Here is a 14,221-nt window from a genome sequence, read left to right on the forward strand (position 1 = left end):
GGGCGGTGGCTGGCCAAAGATCCCTTGGGGACCATTCTGTGGCCTGTACTTGCTTGGCTGGGCCAAGAAGTCGTCTGTGAAAGGGTGGGGGGCAACGGGAGGAGGAGCCCCCTCCCAGCCCAGCCCAAGCAGACACAGGGCTGGATGACAGCCAGAGGAGGACCTGGGGCACGCACTGCGGTCAGCCCTGCTTGGGGGCGACGAGGGCTGTGCTGGGATCCAGACGCCAGGGGCCTGGGACGGCCTCGGCCAAGCCTGGGTGCCCTGCTTGTAGGCCCCACGGCCTTGGGCTTCGCCTCCTGCCTGCAGGGGTGCATGCACATGGGGGAGCAGCCCTCTACCTGCCCTGGACTGCTGGGCCAGGGGCTGGGGCAAGAAGGGAGGTGCAGCCTCCCTGTGCTAGCTCCTGCGGGGTGGGCTCAGTCCCTCAGGGGCTGACCTGGGAGGCAGTCTGAGCCCTGTTACTCAGTAACAGGATCCTGGGCAGCCCAAGTGTGGGCCTGGCCGGGGGTGTGAGGACAGGGCTCTCGCCATCTGTCGCCATCTAAAAGCGACCTTCAGAGGCCATGACGGTCCCTAGCTCTCCTCCATCCCCGACAGAGTGCAGCTCCCTGTCCCCCACCCCAGGGGCTGACCCGGCCCGGGGGGGGTGGCCAGGGACCTCACTGAGCCCCAGGACCCCGAGGGGGCCCCTGGCTGTGCCACCAGCTCAGCCACGGCCAGTCTACTGGTCCTGGGGGAGCAGAGAGGGCAGCCCGATTCTCAACTCAGATTTTCCTGAAGAACGAGAAGAGCCGCTTGCCTTCTGCGGGGCCAGGCTCATCCCCCCGCCCCGCACTGGGGCCCCTGGAGAAGGTGTCGGCAGGCCGGCGCTGCTCCCTCCGGTGCGTGTCCATCAGCTGCCGGTCAATGACCCTGTGCATGTCATCCTGCGGGGGAGAGTGCAGGGTGCTGAGCTGGGCCGACGTGGCCAATGTCGTGAGGCCATGGGATGAGGATGGAGAGTGAGATGAGGGAGCAGCCATAGCCGGGGCTTGCCCGACCAAGCAATGCATGTGAGTATGATGCCAAGACGCACACAATCCACGTGACCCTTCCGGTCTCCTCGGGGCTCGGGCTGGCTTCTCAGTGCCCTCTCCCCATCTGACCCCGCACTCCTGGCTGACTTCAGACACCTGTGTCAGTAAGGCCAGCGAAGGCACAGTTCCCACCCCCACCCCCTGTACCAAGCTCCGGGGTCCAGTGCCCGGCTTGGCGCGCCTCACCTTGCCAGCCCTCGGGTCCAGCAACCTGGCCTGGGAGACAGCCTCATGGAGCCTGCAGCAGCAGCTGCCCAAGACACATCTAGTGCCTTCAGCCCGGACCTGCCAGGCTCTGGGCTGCCCTGGGTGAGTGCCTGCAGTTTGTCGGCTGCAGCCCAGTCCACCCTAGGCTCTGGCCCATCAGGTGTCTGAGACAGGGAGGAGCCCAAGTGTGGCCTGTCCCCTTCCTCAGCTGGTACGCTCAGCATCCTTCTTGGTACCTTCCTCCTTTCCACTAGTCACTCAGATCTGACATCGCCAGCTCTTCGCCAATATGTGACCCTTACTTCCGGGCACCGCACATTTAGCATGTGCACAATACTGTTAAACACTGGTAAACACAATGGCGGAAGGGACAGCACTGGTGCAGTGGGTAAAACCACCCCTGCAGAGCTGACATGCCATATGGGCGCCGGTTTAGGTTCCAGCAGCTCCACTTCCCATCCAGCTCCCTAATGATGTGGGAGAACAGTGGGGGATGGCCCACATTCTTGGAACCCTGCGTCTAGGTGGGAGATCCAGAAATTCTTGCCTCCGGGCTTTGGCCTAGCAGAACCCCAGCCATTGTGGCCATATGGGGAGTGAACCAGTAGATGGCCAATTTTTACCTCTTTAAAACCACTACAGATTTTTTAAAAACTTTTAACAGATTTCTTTCTATTGGAAAGATTTACAGAGAGGAGGAGAGACAGATTCTCTATCCACTGATTCACTCCGCAAATGACCACAACAGCCACAGCTGAGCCCATCCGAAGCCAGGAGCTTCCTTTGGGTCTCCCATGTGGGTGAAGGGGCCCAAGGCTTTGGGCTGTCCCCTACTGCCTTCCCAGGTCACAGGCAGGGAGTTGGATGGGAAGTGGAACAGCCAGGATATGAACTGGTGCCCATATGGAATCCTGGCACATGCAAGGCAAGAATTTTAGCCATTAGACTATTGCACCAGGCCCCAATACATAGATCTTAAAAGATGTATGATAAGGGAATATGTCTTCTGGGAACAAAGTCCTTTCAGAGCTGCCAACGGCTTTTCCTGGCACCTTGCAAACTGCACTGAGCAGTCGGACCTGGCAAGGTCTGGGTATACACGTGCTGCCCCTCCCTCCACACCTGCTGTGGCTCCTGAGGTCAAACCATCCAGCTGTGAGGAGGCGGTGTCGAGAAACCAGAGCCGGCCTGTCAGAGCCGGGACGGCCCGTCAGCCCACCGGACATGAGTGATGAGGGAGAGGCCATGGCTTGATGGCAGGGGACACTGCACAGAGATGACGCCGGGCTCCAGCACACACAACACGGCGGCCACGGGGGCAGGATGGTGATGGCAGTGGGAGGTTGGGGACACAGACCCGGGCTCACCTCGAAGGCAGGAGGGGTGTACAACTAAAGCTGTTGATACGGGAACTGAGAAAGGCCACTAGATCAGAAACCAAAGGAGCCAGATAGTAAAAAGCCCTGAGGAAGCAAACTGTAGCCAGGAGAGAAGAGAGAGAAGGGAGGTGAGCGGCGCAGGAGCCGAGGTGCTGGGAGGCATGGCCCATGCAGAGCTCCCCTCCAAAGGCTCCGGTGGCTTCTGAGTGCTCAGCACTCCTCAGGCAGGGACACCGACCCTAATGTCCAGATTCTAACTACTGCCTCAGCCTCAGCATAGTGCGCTGCGGACGATATCTAGCCGCAGCTTCTCTGGGCCCATGCGGTTCCTGCCCCCTGCCTCGTGGCAACCTGACTCCTTTCCTGCTCCACTCCAGGCCAGAGCAATGCCGCAGGGACCGCAGCTCCGAGCCCCAGTCCGCCGGTCCCAGCAGCAGCAGCCGGGGAGCACCGTGGACTTCTCCCCAGGGACTGGGCCCCAGGAACCCCAGGAGCCCCAGGCCACGTCCTGTTCGGCACCATCTCCCTCTTCTCCCCGCCATGGCTCTCATGGCCCCGCTCTACCTGCCAGGCCTCCAGCTGCTGAGACAGGTTCAGTTTTTGCTGAATGGCATCCAACAGCTGGCTGTTGAGAGACATCATGTCCATCTTGCACTTGGCCAGTTCCAGCTCCACAGCGTTCTTCCTGTGGAGAAAAACCACAGCAAGCCTGGAGCCCAGGGGGCAGCGCTTCCTCCCGGGGGTGGACAGACTGTGACCACAGACCAGCAGCACGGACAGTCTGACAGGCTTGCCCCTGTGTGTGCCAAGACTCCTAATCCACCTGCAGGTGGCACCACTGCTAGTCCCCTCCAACATAGGACAGATGCAAGTGCAAGAGGGCCAGCTCCCCCAAAGGGACCAGAACCCAGAGGGGGCAAAGGCCTCTCACACCCCAAAGGTGCCAGCTACTACTCTTCCCAATCTTAAGGCCCAGAGACCGACCTGCAGCCACTGACAGGCACGAAGGTGAGCTGAGCCCAGTGCCCAAGAAACGGGAAGGAAAGTGACAGAGTCAGGGGATGCCACAGGGACAGGGTTTACTGACAAGCCTGGCTGCGCTCAGCTAGGAAAGAGTCAAGAAATGGTCCCAGGACAGGTTAGTTTTTAAATAAAGCTGTCCCTGGCCTAAGGGTGGACCCACTGGCAGGGATGGCACCGCTGCAGGAAGAGCTGGGGTTTCAGTCCTGGCTCCACTTCCCGCTCCAGCCTGCCACTTGCACACCCCGGGAGGCAGCAGCTGCCGGCTCTGCAGTGGGGCGGAGGGCCGAGTTCCCGGATCCAGGCTCTGGCCTGGCACGGGGGGAAGGAGCCAAGGTGGGCGCTCTGCCTTTGGGTCTCTGCGTCTCAGTCAACAGAGAGAAATAAATAGAAAATAAAATTAAAAACAAAGAAAAGGAGGAAACAAACCCTTTGGTGAAGGTGGGCACACACACATGGAGCTGAGCATCTCTGGGTGAGGGGGACAGCCCCGAGCGGGGCCCAGCTCCCGCTGAACTGTGCACACTCATACCGAGTGTGCTAGGGCTACTGTGGCGGGAGGCTCGGGCTTGGCACAGCCCTGGTCATGATGGCCATGGGTGAAGGGAACCCACGGATGGAAGACCTCTAATTCTGCCTTTCAAATAAATCCTTTTTTTCTATACAGAGAGGAGGAGATACAAAGAGGAAGATCTTCCGCCCGTTGGTTCACTTCCCAAGCGGCAGCAATGGCTGGAGCTGAGCCAATCTGAAGCCAGGAGCCCGGAATCTCTTCCAGGTCTCCCACGCGGGTGCAGGGTCCCAAGGCTTTGGGCCGTCATCCACTGCTTTCCCAGGCCACAGGCAGGGAGCTGGATGGGAAGTGGAGCAAGCGGGACATGAACCTGCACCCATATGGGATCCCGGCGCATGCGAAGCAAGGACAAGCTAGCAGCCCCAAGCTCACTCTCTGCCGCTCACAGAAATAACCCTTAATTAGCCCCAGCAGAGGGTTAGACTTCCCGGCTGCCGGGTCCCCGGACAGTGTCCGCTGGGCAGGGCTGCTGCACCGTGTGAGGGCAGCAGAGCGGCTCCCAACCGGGGCTGCTGCCTGTGCTTGCGCCTCCTGAGCCTGGCACCCACAGGGTCACCAGGCCCCAGGACCGCGCCCTACCAGCCTGCCCTGCAGGGTTCGCTGCAGACGGCTCAGCAGCAGCCTCGGCTCTGCGCACTGCGGCTGCGCAAATAGGACCCGAATCTGCCCAATGGATGCCAGTGGCTCAGACGCAGCAGTGTCTTTGCCACGCTCACTGCCATTGGTGCGCGGCAAACAGCCGACGAGGCTCCCGTTGCCATGGACGCTCGGCGGTCCTGGGGCGCTAGACCAGGCCCTGCGCTTGCAGGTGTCTGCCGGCAGGTGGTGCCACGTGCAGCCTGGAGGCTGGGGAAGGTGCTGACTAACGGGGTGCCCGGCAGCTAGCAGGCCAATCCCGAGGGGCTCCCCGCTCCCTTCCCTGCAGGATCTCGAAACCCTAGCTCAGGAGCGCAGGGACACCCAAGCCGCCCCCCCCCATGCCTGCAGCCATCACATTTATTGAAAGCATCTGTACAAGGGCAAATCAAAGCGCTAGTAAGTGACTCCTCTAGGTTCTAGAAGGCAGACTGTCAGTGCCAGGTTCATTTTGTTCTCAGTGAGGCCCCTGTGCCAGCAAGGATATAAAACCAGCACTCTTGGGCAGACCGAGAGTGCGGTGTCTGCACCTCAAATCCCAGGGCCTGGGTCCCAGCCCACTCCTCTACCAGCCAGGCCTCCTGCTGATGCGCACGCTGCAGGCAGGACTGCACCTCCCTCCGCGGAGCCTGGGGTACAGCTGCTGGCTCCTGGCTTAAACCTGGCCCCGCCCTAGCCCTTGCAGACATCTGGGGAGTGAAACAGCAGCTGGAAGATCTCCCCCTCTATGTCCCTCCTAACTCTGAAATCAATCTTCATAGGGGCTGGAGAGGACCAAGGCCCCATCTCCTGAGCTCTCCCTGCCAGGGGCAACCTCCCGGTGACTGAGTCTGCAGGGTGGCAAGTGGCCACGGACAGCACAGCTGGCTCTGTCCAGCCCCGACTGCCGACCAGCGGGCCAAGGGGCAAAGCTGGGTCCCCATTTCTGAAGGCTGTGGGGCCGGAAGGGCCACTTGTTCTCCTGTGCACAGGCCTGACTGTGCCTCCACCACCAGGCTTCCCCTCAAAACTTTCTGTAACTTTGTTACAGAAACATTCACCAGGCAACTGAGAGAAACTGAACTCACACTGGACCCCAATGGATGTATCCAAAAACACTGTTTCTTTTCAAATGCAATGATTTGCTTCCGGCATCATGACTTGATCCGGCAGGGAGGTGGAGGGAGCAGAGGACAAAGATGAGCTACTTGGATCACATGTTGATCAGTGTGGGACTGGAAGACAGAAAACATACCTGAACCACACCTGAATCACACCTGAACCACACTTGAAAATGCTCATAATTTTAAAAGAAAAAGGTAAATATAAAAACAGATAAAGTCTAAATAATATCACTGAGAATCTGTCTAAGAGACAGACAGCAAAAAAGGCCAAGAAATGTAGAATTGTTCCACTGATGTTAGAAAACCCTGTATCTGAGTCTGGCACGGTAGCCTAGTGGCTAAAGTCCTCGCCTTCCATGCGCTGGGATCCCATATGGGCGCCGGTTCTAATCCCGGCAGCTCCACTTCCCATCCAGCTTGTGGCCTGGGAAAGCAGTGGAGGACAGCCCAAAACCTTGGGACCCTGTACCTGTGTGAGAGACCTGGAAGAAGCTCCTGGTTTCAGATCAGCTCAGCTCCAGCCGTTGCGGCCACTTAGGGAATGCATCAGCAGACGGAACACCTTTCTTTCCTCTTTCTCTCTGTAAATTCGACTTTACAGTGAAAATAAATAGATCGTAAAAAAAAAAAAAAAAGAAAAGAAAACCCCACCACTGTATCACACAGCGTGTATGAAGGCACACCGGTTTTCAATGGAAGCGTCTGTCCAGGCAGGAGAGACTAGCACTGGGGCAGGTAGCAGGAAAGCTAATTTTCACATTGCAGTTCTTCTGCATGATTTGGTTCTTAATTTTCTTTTGAAAATGCATGTAAGTGAGCCCTCCCCACTCACTTGGCAATGGCCTCATCCCGGTCCCTGATGGCCTTCTGGAGCTGCTCCTTGGGCTCCTTGTCCTGCGACGTCTCTCGGAGCCGGTCCCTCTCCTCCTTCAGGGCGCTCATCTCCACGCTCAGCAGTGTCACCTGACGGGAGCGAACAGGAAGCCGTCACTGCTGCTGTGGGGTGGTGGGTTGCGGGGGGGTGTGGACCAGCCCACTGCGGCCCAGCTCCCACATGCTGGATGCCACATGCCATGCCCAAATCCAGGGGGCTGAGGAAGTTCACCCTGGCCTTGCAACTCCGAGGCCAGAACTCCTATACTCAGCTCTGAACACCCCCCTATGTCCTCAGCCACCCCAGGTAACTGGTGAAGGAAGACAAGGAGAATCGGGGCTCTGGATCACATTTATATTCAAGTTTGGCTTCCAGCCATCTTCTCAACATGCAATGCTGCCACCCAACGGGGCCCTGAACTGACCGTGGCAGCACCTAGCACGGCCTGGTTCTCTTTCTCACTCAGCTTCCAAGGTTAAAGCCACATGAAAGTTACACACCTAAATGATGCTGTCATCTTGAACTTCCTGTCTGTTAGCCTGCCCTGTGGTCCAAGGCTCCGTGGTTGGCACCACAGCTTCCTTGGGCCTGACAACATGGAGGTTAGCCTGGGTGCTGAGGTGTTCTACCTGGCAGCTCCGTCAGGGCCCCGGGCTGAGCCCACCCACACGACAGCGACCCTGTGGCCCTGTGAGCACAAGTCTGTCCCAGCTTTCCGTGCAGCCCCAATGCGGACTGTGTACAGCGCTCATTCCACCCTGGCAGGGGACCCTGTGCGATAATGACTACTCGTCACACGGCATCGATTCCAGGGGCATCCTGGGGGTCATGGTCATGTTGGATGACCAGGCATGACCCCTCTGAGGGACAGAGATGTCTCCCTTCTGGGGGCAGGTGAGCTGGAATGGCCAGGCACCGTGTCCCCAGCTAACGTCGCCTGTGGAGGGAGTCCAGAGAGCCACAAGTGAGGCGGTCCTTCACCGGCACAGCACCCACTGTTCCTTTCCCACGAGCTGGGCTCCCCCGCCTCCCCGTGGACTCTCCAGGCTATCAGATGTAATTCAGTAATTCTCTTTCTGCTCAAGTTAAGCTGAGCAGATTTCTGTTGTCTGCAACCAGAAACCCTGCCTGGTGGAGCTTCGCTGAACAACAGAGGGGTGCGGACCCCTTCTCAGTCCAGACGTGAGCCAGGGCGCCTGGTCCTGCCCTCCTGCTAGTATTCCAAACACCTGCACTTTTTCCCAAGGTAGGATCACTTCCTCAAAGCCCGCCTGCCTCCCTCCCACAAGGGCACCTTCCGGAGCTCCTCCACACTCGTTTTCTTTTTAAAGAGTTACCTATTTGAAAGGTACAGCTCAGGGTGCGGGTAACGGGGTGGCTGGGAGGAGGGGGTGGGGAGAGAATGGCCACACAGCCAGGGCTGGGCCAGGCTGAGCCCTGGTGGCAGGGGACAAAGCACTTGAGCCCTTTGTCTTTGTAGGTGCCATTAGCTGGAAGCTGGAGTGGAAGCAGAGCAGCTGGGATTTGAACCAAGGCTGCTGATGAGAGGAGGGCGGTCAGCCCCGGGGGCAGCAGCCACTGAGCAGCAACAGGGATGCAAGAAAACTTGTTGCCACCATGGACGATGGATTTCTGTGCTCTCAGCAGTGTGGAAGGGGACATCAGAGCCTAATGCTGCGAACTGAGAACTGACCAAGGCAGCAGTTTTGCTGGAGAGCATGGCTGAGTGGGCAGGTTGGCCCCCTGCACACGCCCCTGGCCAGAGGGTTGAGGGCATGGGTGAGAGCAGGTGACAAGGGCAGTCACCCTACTTGGAGGCGGGCTCAGCAGCCTGGCAGGCTGGAACCCAAGAGCCAGAACCCACCTGGCAGAGCGCACCAGACCTCCACAAAGCAAATAAGCCCTGTCATGGGCGAGAGCCAGCCTGCCAGGCTGCCAGCTGTGCCACAGATGGGTAAAACTACCCAACATGTACCGTGGTTCACGTGAAACACGCCGGTCCGCTGGGCCGGAGAGGCTGATCCAGCTAATGCCCACCAGCCAGCCACCTGCCTTGGAAGGGACAAGGCACTGGCCTCTGTGAGACACACATTTCATAAAACGCAGAAATAAAAGTAACTGATCCCCACCAAAAATTCTTTCAGAAAAATTGAGACATGGATTCCAGGCAGGGCTCCCGTGCAGTCAGCGGCTGGTCCACAGGACTCCACTCCCCGGCAGTGTGCGAGCCCCGCCCTGCGGGCCATGCAAGGCCCAAGAAATGATTTGTTGTGGCCCTGCCATGACAACTGCAAGCAAAAGTCCGAGCATCTGCAGCAGGCTGATTCTATGTTGATACTTTCACATGGTCTGCCAATGATCTCATACATAGCCAAGTGCCCCCTGGCAGACATACCTGAACCACACACACACCTGAACGTGGCCTAACCCTCTGTGCCCCACTCATGCTCTGCCTGATTCGAGATTCCTGCTAATGAAACTCTGGGAAATAGCTGATGACGGCTCGACTTGGGGTTCCTGCCATGCATGAGGGTGATTTGGATGTGGTTTTGGGCTCCAGGCTTCAGTCCGGCCCAGCCTTGGCTACTGCAGGCATGTAGGGAGTGAACCAGTGAGGAAAATTCCCTATTAAATGTAATGGGGGAGGGCCCAGCTCGATAGCCTACTAAAGATAGCTAAAGTCTTCGCCTTGCATGCACCAAGATCCCCTATGGGGTGCCGGTTTGCGTCCCAGCTGCCCCACTTCCCTTCTAGCTTCCTGCTGTGTCCTGGGAAAACAGTGGAGAAACAATTGAGGGCGGCCCAAAGCCTTGGGATCCTGCACCCACATGGGAGACCTGGAAGAAGCTCCTGGTTCCTGGCTTCGGATTGGTGCATTGTGGCCACTTGGGCAGTGAATCAGCTGATGGAAGATCTTTCTGTCTCCCCTTCTCTCTGTAAATCTGACTTAATAATAATAATAACAATAATAATAATAGTAAAAAACAACTAATGGGGGAAAAACCTGAATAGGCTTTGGGGACGAGTGCTGCTGCTGGCTGCTCAGCTTCCAGTCCCACATCTGACTCAGCTCTCAGTGAGCAAGCAACGGGCCCAGAGGCCTGATCACCTACGTGATGACATTTTAGTCTGCATTAGCTGCTGCTGGCTGACACTTGGTCCCCACTACCACGGCTGGACACTGCCCCTTAAAGGGTCAGAAGACAGCTCTGAGATCTGGAAACACAGACCTGCCCACTCACCTCATGCCTCTCAGGGCCGGGTGCTGTACCAGGCACACAGCAAATGGCTCAACAGATACGGAAAGACCCCTGGGGTGGCCCCACACTGTGCCTGTAGCGCTGGCTACAACTGTTGGGGGACTGTCTTCACCCAACCCTCCGCCCCGGGGCGTTGGCACCGACTCTGGTCTCCGACCGGCAGCATGGTGCCTGTGCTGAGGCCAGGGGCCTGTCTCCTCTGAGCATCTGGGACAGGATGCCTGCAGGGAAAGCCCAATCCACTCTTCTACAGCCATCGCCGGGTGAAGTCCCTGTGGGGGAATCCAGAGACCGGCTCAAACCTGCTCTCAGCCGAGCTTCTCAGGAAACTTCCCTGGTAAGAGATGACACCCTAGCTGCCTATACTTGGCACCTTTTGGTGAAGTTCTCATTTCATAGTTTTGAGAAGCAAAAAACAAAGCAAACTCCCCCAGTCAGTGAACATTAAAGAGCAGGAAGGGGCTGGTATTTGGGCTAGGGGTTAGGGCCAGGTTTGGAAAATGTCCCAAGGCAAAGTACCTGAGCGCCTGGGCAAAGCAGCCCCTGCCCGAGCCCCACTGCCCAGGGTCTGGCCAGAGCAAGCCACGGCTTCACATGGCATCTCTGTCCTTGGTGCCAAGTCACTCACAGAAAGATGGGTACACTCATGGCTGTGGTGGGTGGGTCTCCCAGCATCTTCCCAGACAATGTCAGCGATGCTACTGGGATAACCCAAGAAAGACAAGTCTTACTTCTGTTAAAGTACATTTGAAATGGAAAGTCAGGGTCAGGCTTAAATTCTCCCTCACAGAAATCTCATGTAACAGGAAGGGACAGGCAGCTTTGGGCAAGGAAGGGAGAAGGGAAGGCCAGCAGGGAGATAGGCAAGAGAGTGGCTCAACTGCCATTCAGAACGTCTGCACCCCATGACCCAGTGCCCAGCTCCAGGCCCTGGCGACACTGCGTGTGAGCCAGCTGCCTGCTGCTGCACACCCTGAGGCCCTGCTGCTGACACAGGAGACTTGCACGGAGGTCCTGGGCACTGCCAAGGCCTACGTCACCCCCAGCCACAGCAGCCATCTGACGACTGAACCAAGAGATGAAAGAGCCCTGTTTCTCTGCTTTTTACACAGTATAAAAACAAATTCCAACAAGATTTTTTAAATGTGGCTGTGCTCCTCCCCTGCATCCATGCCCATGCTCGGCGGAACTGAGACAAAGTGCTGACGCAGCTCTTCTCTGGCAGGGCTGCTCCACAAGCCTTAGCATCTCATAGCTCTCACAGCAGCATACAGTGGAGACAAGGCCTCATGACCCAACAGGAAGCAGCAGCGAGGCCACAGCGAGTGGCTCCAGCACTGCCAACCAACAGGGCACCTTCGAGGAGGGACGAGGCCAGGCAAGACCCACCATCTCTCAGTTGGGCAGTGTCTCTGCCAGGCACCTGCTCGGAACAGTATCCACAAGTGACCAGGAACCAGGGCACCTATTCCCCTCCTGAAGACCCCCATCTCCCCTCAGCTTCAGGCTGCAGTCCCCAGGGGGACTCCCGAGGGTGCCTACAGAGCCGGGCAGCATGTGCCAGTCCTCCCCAGGGGACTGAGGAGGGGACGCTCACCTGGCTGTGGAGTTGCTCCAGCTCTTCTAGGCTTTGCCTCAGTTTACCCCTCTCTCCCTCCATGAGTTCCCTTAGGGCTCGTGAGTCCTCACTGGTCTGCCTTATCTGTTCTTCTAAGGAGTCATCATCAATTCTCTGGGAACTCTGACAGCAGGAGAGCGAGGGAGCCGGCCACAGAGGGGGTAGTGCACCAGTTGACAGGAGATGGGGAGGACAAGACAGAGTGGAGGGCAGGCAACAGGGGAGGGAGAAAAAGAAAGGGCAAAGGCAAGAGGGAGAAGAAAGAAGGTTTAGGCAGAGAGCCTCTTGCTCAGTGTCAATATGCAAGCAGTGGCTGCACGTTCACTCCCATCTCAAGCTTCAGGGAAAGGAAGCTGAGTACATGAGTAACAGCTCGCTCTGACGGCACCCTCCTCCCACCACGGCCTGCTCTAGTGCAGCAGGGGATAGGAACTGCCCCCTTTGTCTTACAGCACCCGGAATGGGTAGGAAAGCCCAACCATCCCACGGGAGAACCAGGAGGAGGACAAACCGCAGCCTGAGTCAGCAGCAGGTGTATGGAGTGGATCTGGGAGAACGAGGTTATCAAGTTGGGAGGATGTACCCGTCTGCTCGGGAGAACCATGGGAACATGGCCCTCCTGCATGGGTGTGTGTGTGTACACCCCAGCCAGCTGTGCTGCTTCATTCACATCCTTCAACTCCACCACAGAATCCAAGGGCTCTGCAGAGGTGCCCCAGTCTCCCATTGCCAGACAGGTGCACTCAAAGTCTCCAAGGAGAGCTCAGTCACTGCGGACGTTAACCATCTGAGGAGACCCCAGCAGCACCCTGGCATCACCCAGCAGGTGGTCCGGGGACCTCTGCTCCCTGGCATCTACTCAGGGCCTTGCCTGAACATGGTGCTCTCTGTTCTCAAGCAAATCAAGAGGGTGCAGAGGAAACTCTTACAGCTATTTTAAAAGGCTACAGGTTCAGAGTCAGCTGCACCTTCTGGGCTGGACTGGCACCTCCCAGAGCCCAGGCACCATGGGGTCAGGCCTGCCCCAGCCTGGCTTCTTACCGTGGGCTCTAGGCCATCCACGATGCTCTGGATGAGTCTCTTGAGCTCGTTGAGGGCAGTGCGCAAGCTGCCGGCTGGCACATCTTTGGCGGATGAGGTTTCTGAAGACTCATCCATCGAGGAGTCTGTGGACACGGCCGAGTCGGCGCTGTCGTTTCCCCGAAGGTGGGAGCAGAGATAGCGGACCTGGCAGTAGGCTTCCCAGAGCTGCAGTCTCAGCTGTCCGGGACACAGAGAGACACCCCTGAGTTCGGACTGCTGGGGACATCACCACCTGGCCACCCTCCCCCAGTGCCTGAGCCTGGAGATGCCAGTTCTAGGAGGAAGGTGGTATCAGTTTACTTCCAAATCTACTGTCCCAAGCCATGATGACAATTTTTCTGGGCCCAGTACATCTACTATCCCACTCCCAGGTTTTATCCTGCCATGTACAGCACTTCTTTCTATCGCAAGGTCATTTTGGAGGGAGTCAGGAAACAATTAGGAAATGAGTGGCCATGGGCAACAGAGCGGCCACTTGGCTGGATGGGATGGATTAGGAATATTCCCGAACAATAAAAATAGTAGGGGCCTGATCATTAGCCACTAATTCCTTCCTGAAAGGAACTGGAATGAGGCCGAGTGGGAAGTGGCTCTGCCCGGACACTCTGCCCTTTGGCAGTTCTGCCCAGTGTCAAGGTGGGAGGGGAATGGAGGGCTAGGTACACTTTAGTCAAATCTGTTTCACAATGCTCCAGCTGGCAGGTCTGAAGAGTTCCCACCAGGTTGGCAGCAGGGGGGTGGGGAGTGCCCCTGCCGCGTCCCAGGCCCGAGGGAGGGGGTGCCAGCACCTGCTCTCGCTCCTGCTCCAGCTCCTCGGCCTCCATGCTCTGCTCGATCTCCGACAGCAGCGATGTGCTGGTGGCGGCAGAGCTCTGCAGGCTCCGCTCCTCGTTGAGCTCTTCCACCTTCACCTGCAGCTGCCGGTAGGAGAGCCGCACCTCCTGGAGCTCCAGCTGGCTCTGGTGCAGCTTGCAGAGAGAGGGGCAGAGGCAGTGAGGCTTGCCAAGTGGAAAGGCAAATTGCAACAACTGACCCTCACCCTGACTGTGCTTCGGGGCTCAGCCACCAGCTCACAGAAGACCAGGGAGGCAAGTGGTGTCCACCGGGGGACACGGTTAGTGACATCTAGACTGGAGAGATGTTGAAACACAAACAACTCCATTCCTTTACCAAACCCATTTCAAGAAAAGAACCTAGAGATTATAAAAAAAGACTTCACAGGTCTAGCAACTATTTGCAATGTACAGGTCTATTTTAGTTGTATGTTGATTTGGAAAAAAAAAGTGAAAAACATGACATTTGTAAGACAACTGAAAATCTAAACACTAAGGATATTTAGGGAAACTATGCTAAATTTTAAAGGTACTTTAAATAGTAACGTATTCATA

The 14,221-nt window shown here is 57.3% G+C and overlaps 1 protein-coding gene across 2 annotated transcripts in view; it reads right to left on the reverse strand.

Moving 5' to 3' along the window:
- Positions 1-242: 242 nt before the first annotated feature.
- Positions 243-14,221, reverse strand: part of BICDL1 (BICD family like cargo adaptor 1) — a 77,355-nt gene continuing 63,376 nt past the window's right edge. The window contains exons 5-10 of one of the 2 annotated variants that reach the window (XM_041003915.1): positions 13,622-13,801; positions 12,792-13,010; positions 11,730-11,873; positions 6,831-6,961; positions 3,230-3,350; positions 243-929 (exon numbers count right to left, since the gene is read on the reverse strand). In XM_041003915.1, the coding sequence (XP_040859849.1) occupies positions 768-929; positions 3,230-3,350; positions 6,831-6,961; positions 11,730-11,873; positions 12,792-13,010; positions 13,622-13,801 (957 nt within the window). In that variant the 3' untranslated portion in view covers positions 243-767. The remainder of the gene's footprint in view (positions 930-3,229; positions 3,351-6,830; positions 6,962-11,729; positions 11,874-12,791; positions 13,011-13,621; positions 13,802-14,221) is intronic. The other variant, XM_041003916.1, reaches the window with a different exon arrangement.

This window comes from Ochotona curzoniae, unplaced genomic scaffold (assembly GCF_017591425.1).
Source record: "Ochotona curzoniae isolate NIBS_2020 unplaced genomic scaffold, NIBS_Ocur_1.0 scaffold_274, whole genome shotgun sequence".
Classification (NCBI taxonomy): Eukaryota; Metazoa; Chordata; class Mammalia; order Lagomorpha; family Ochotonidae; genus Ochotona; species Ochotona curzoniae.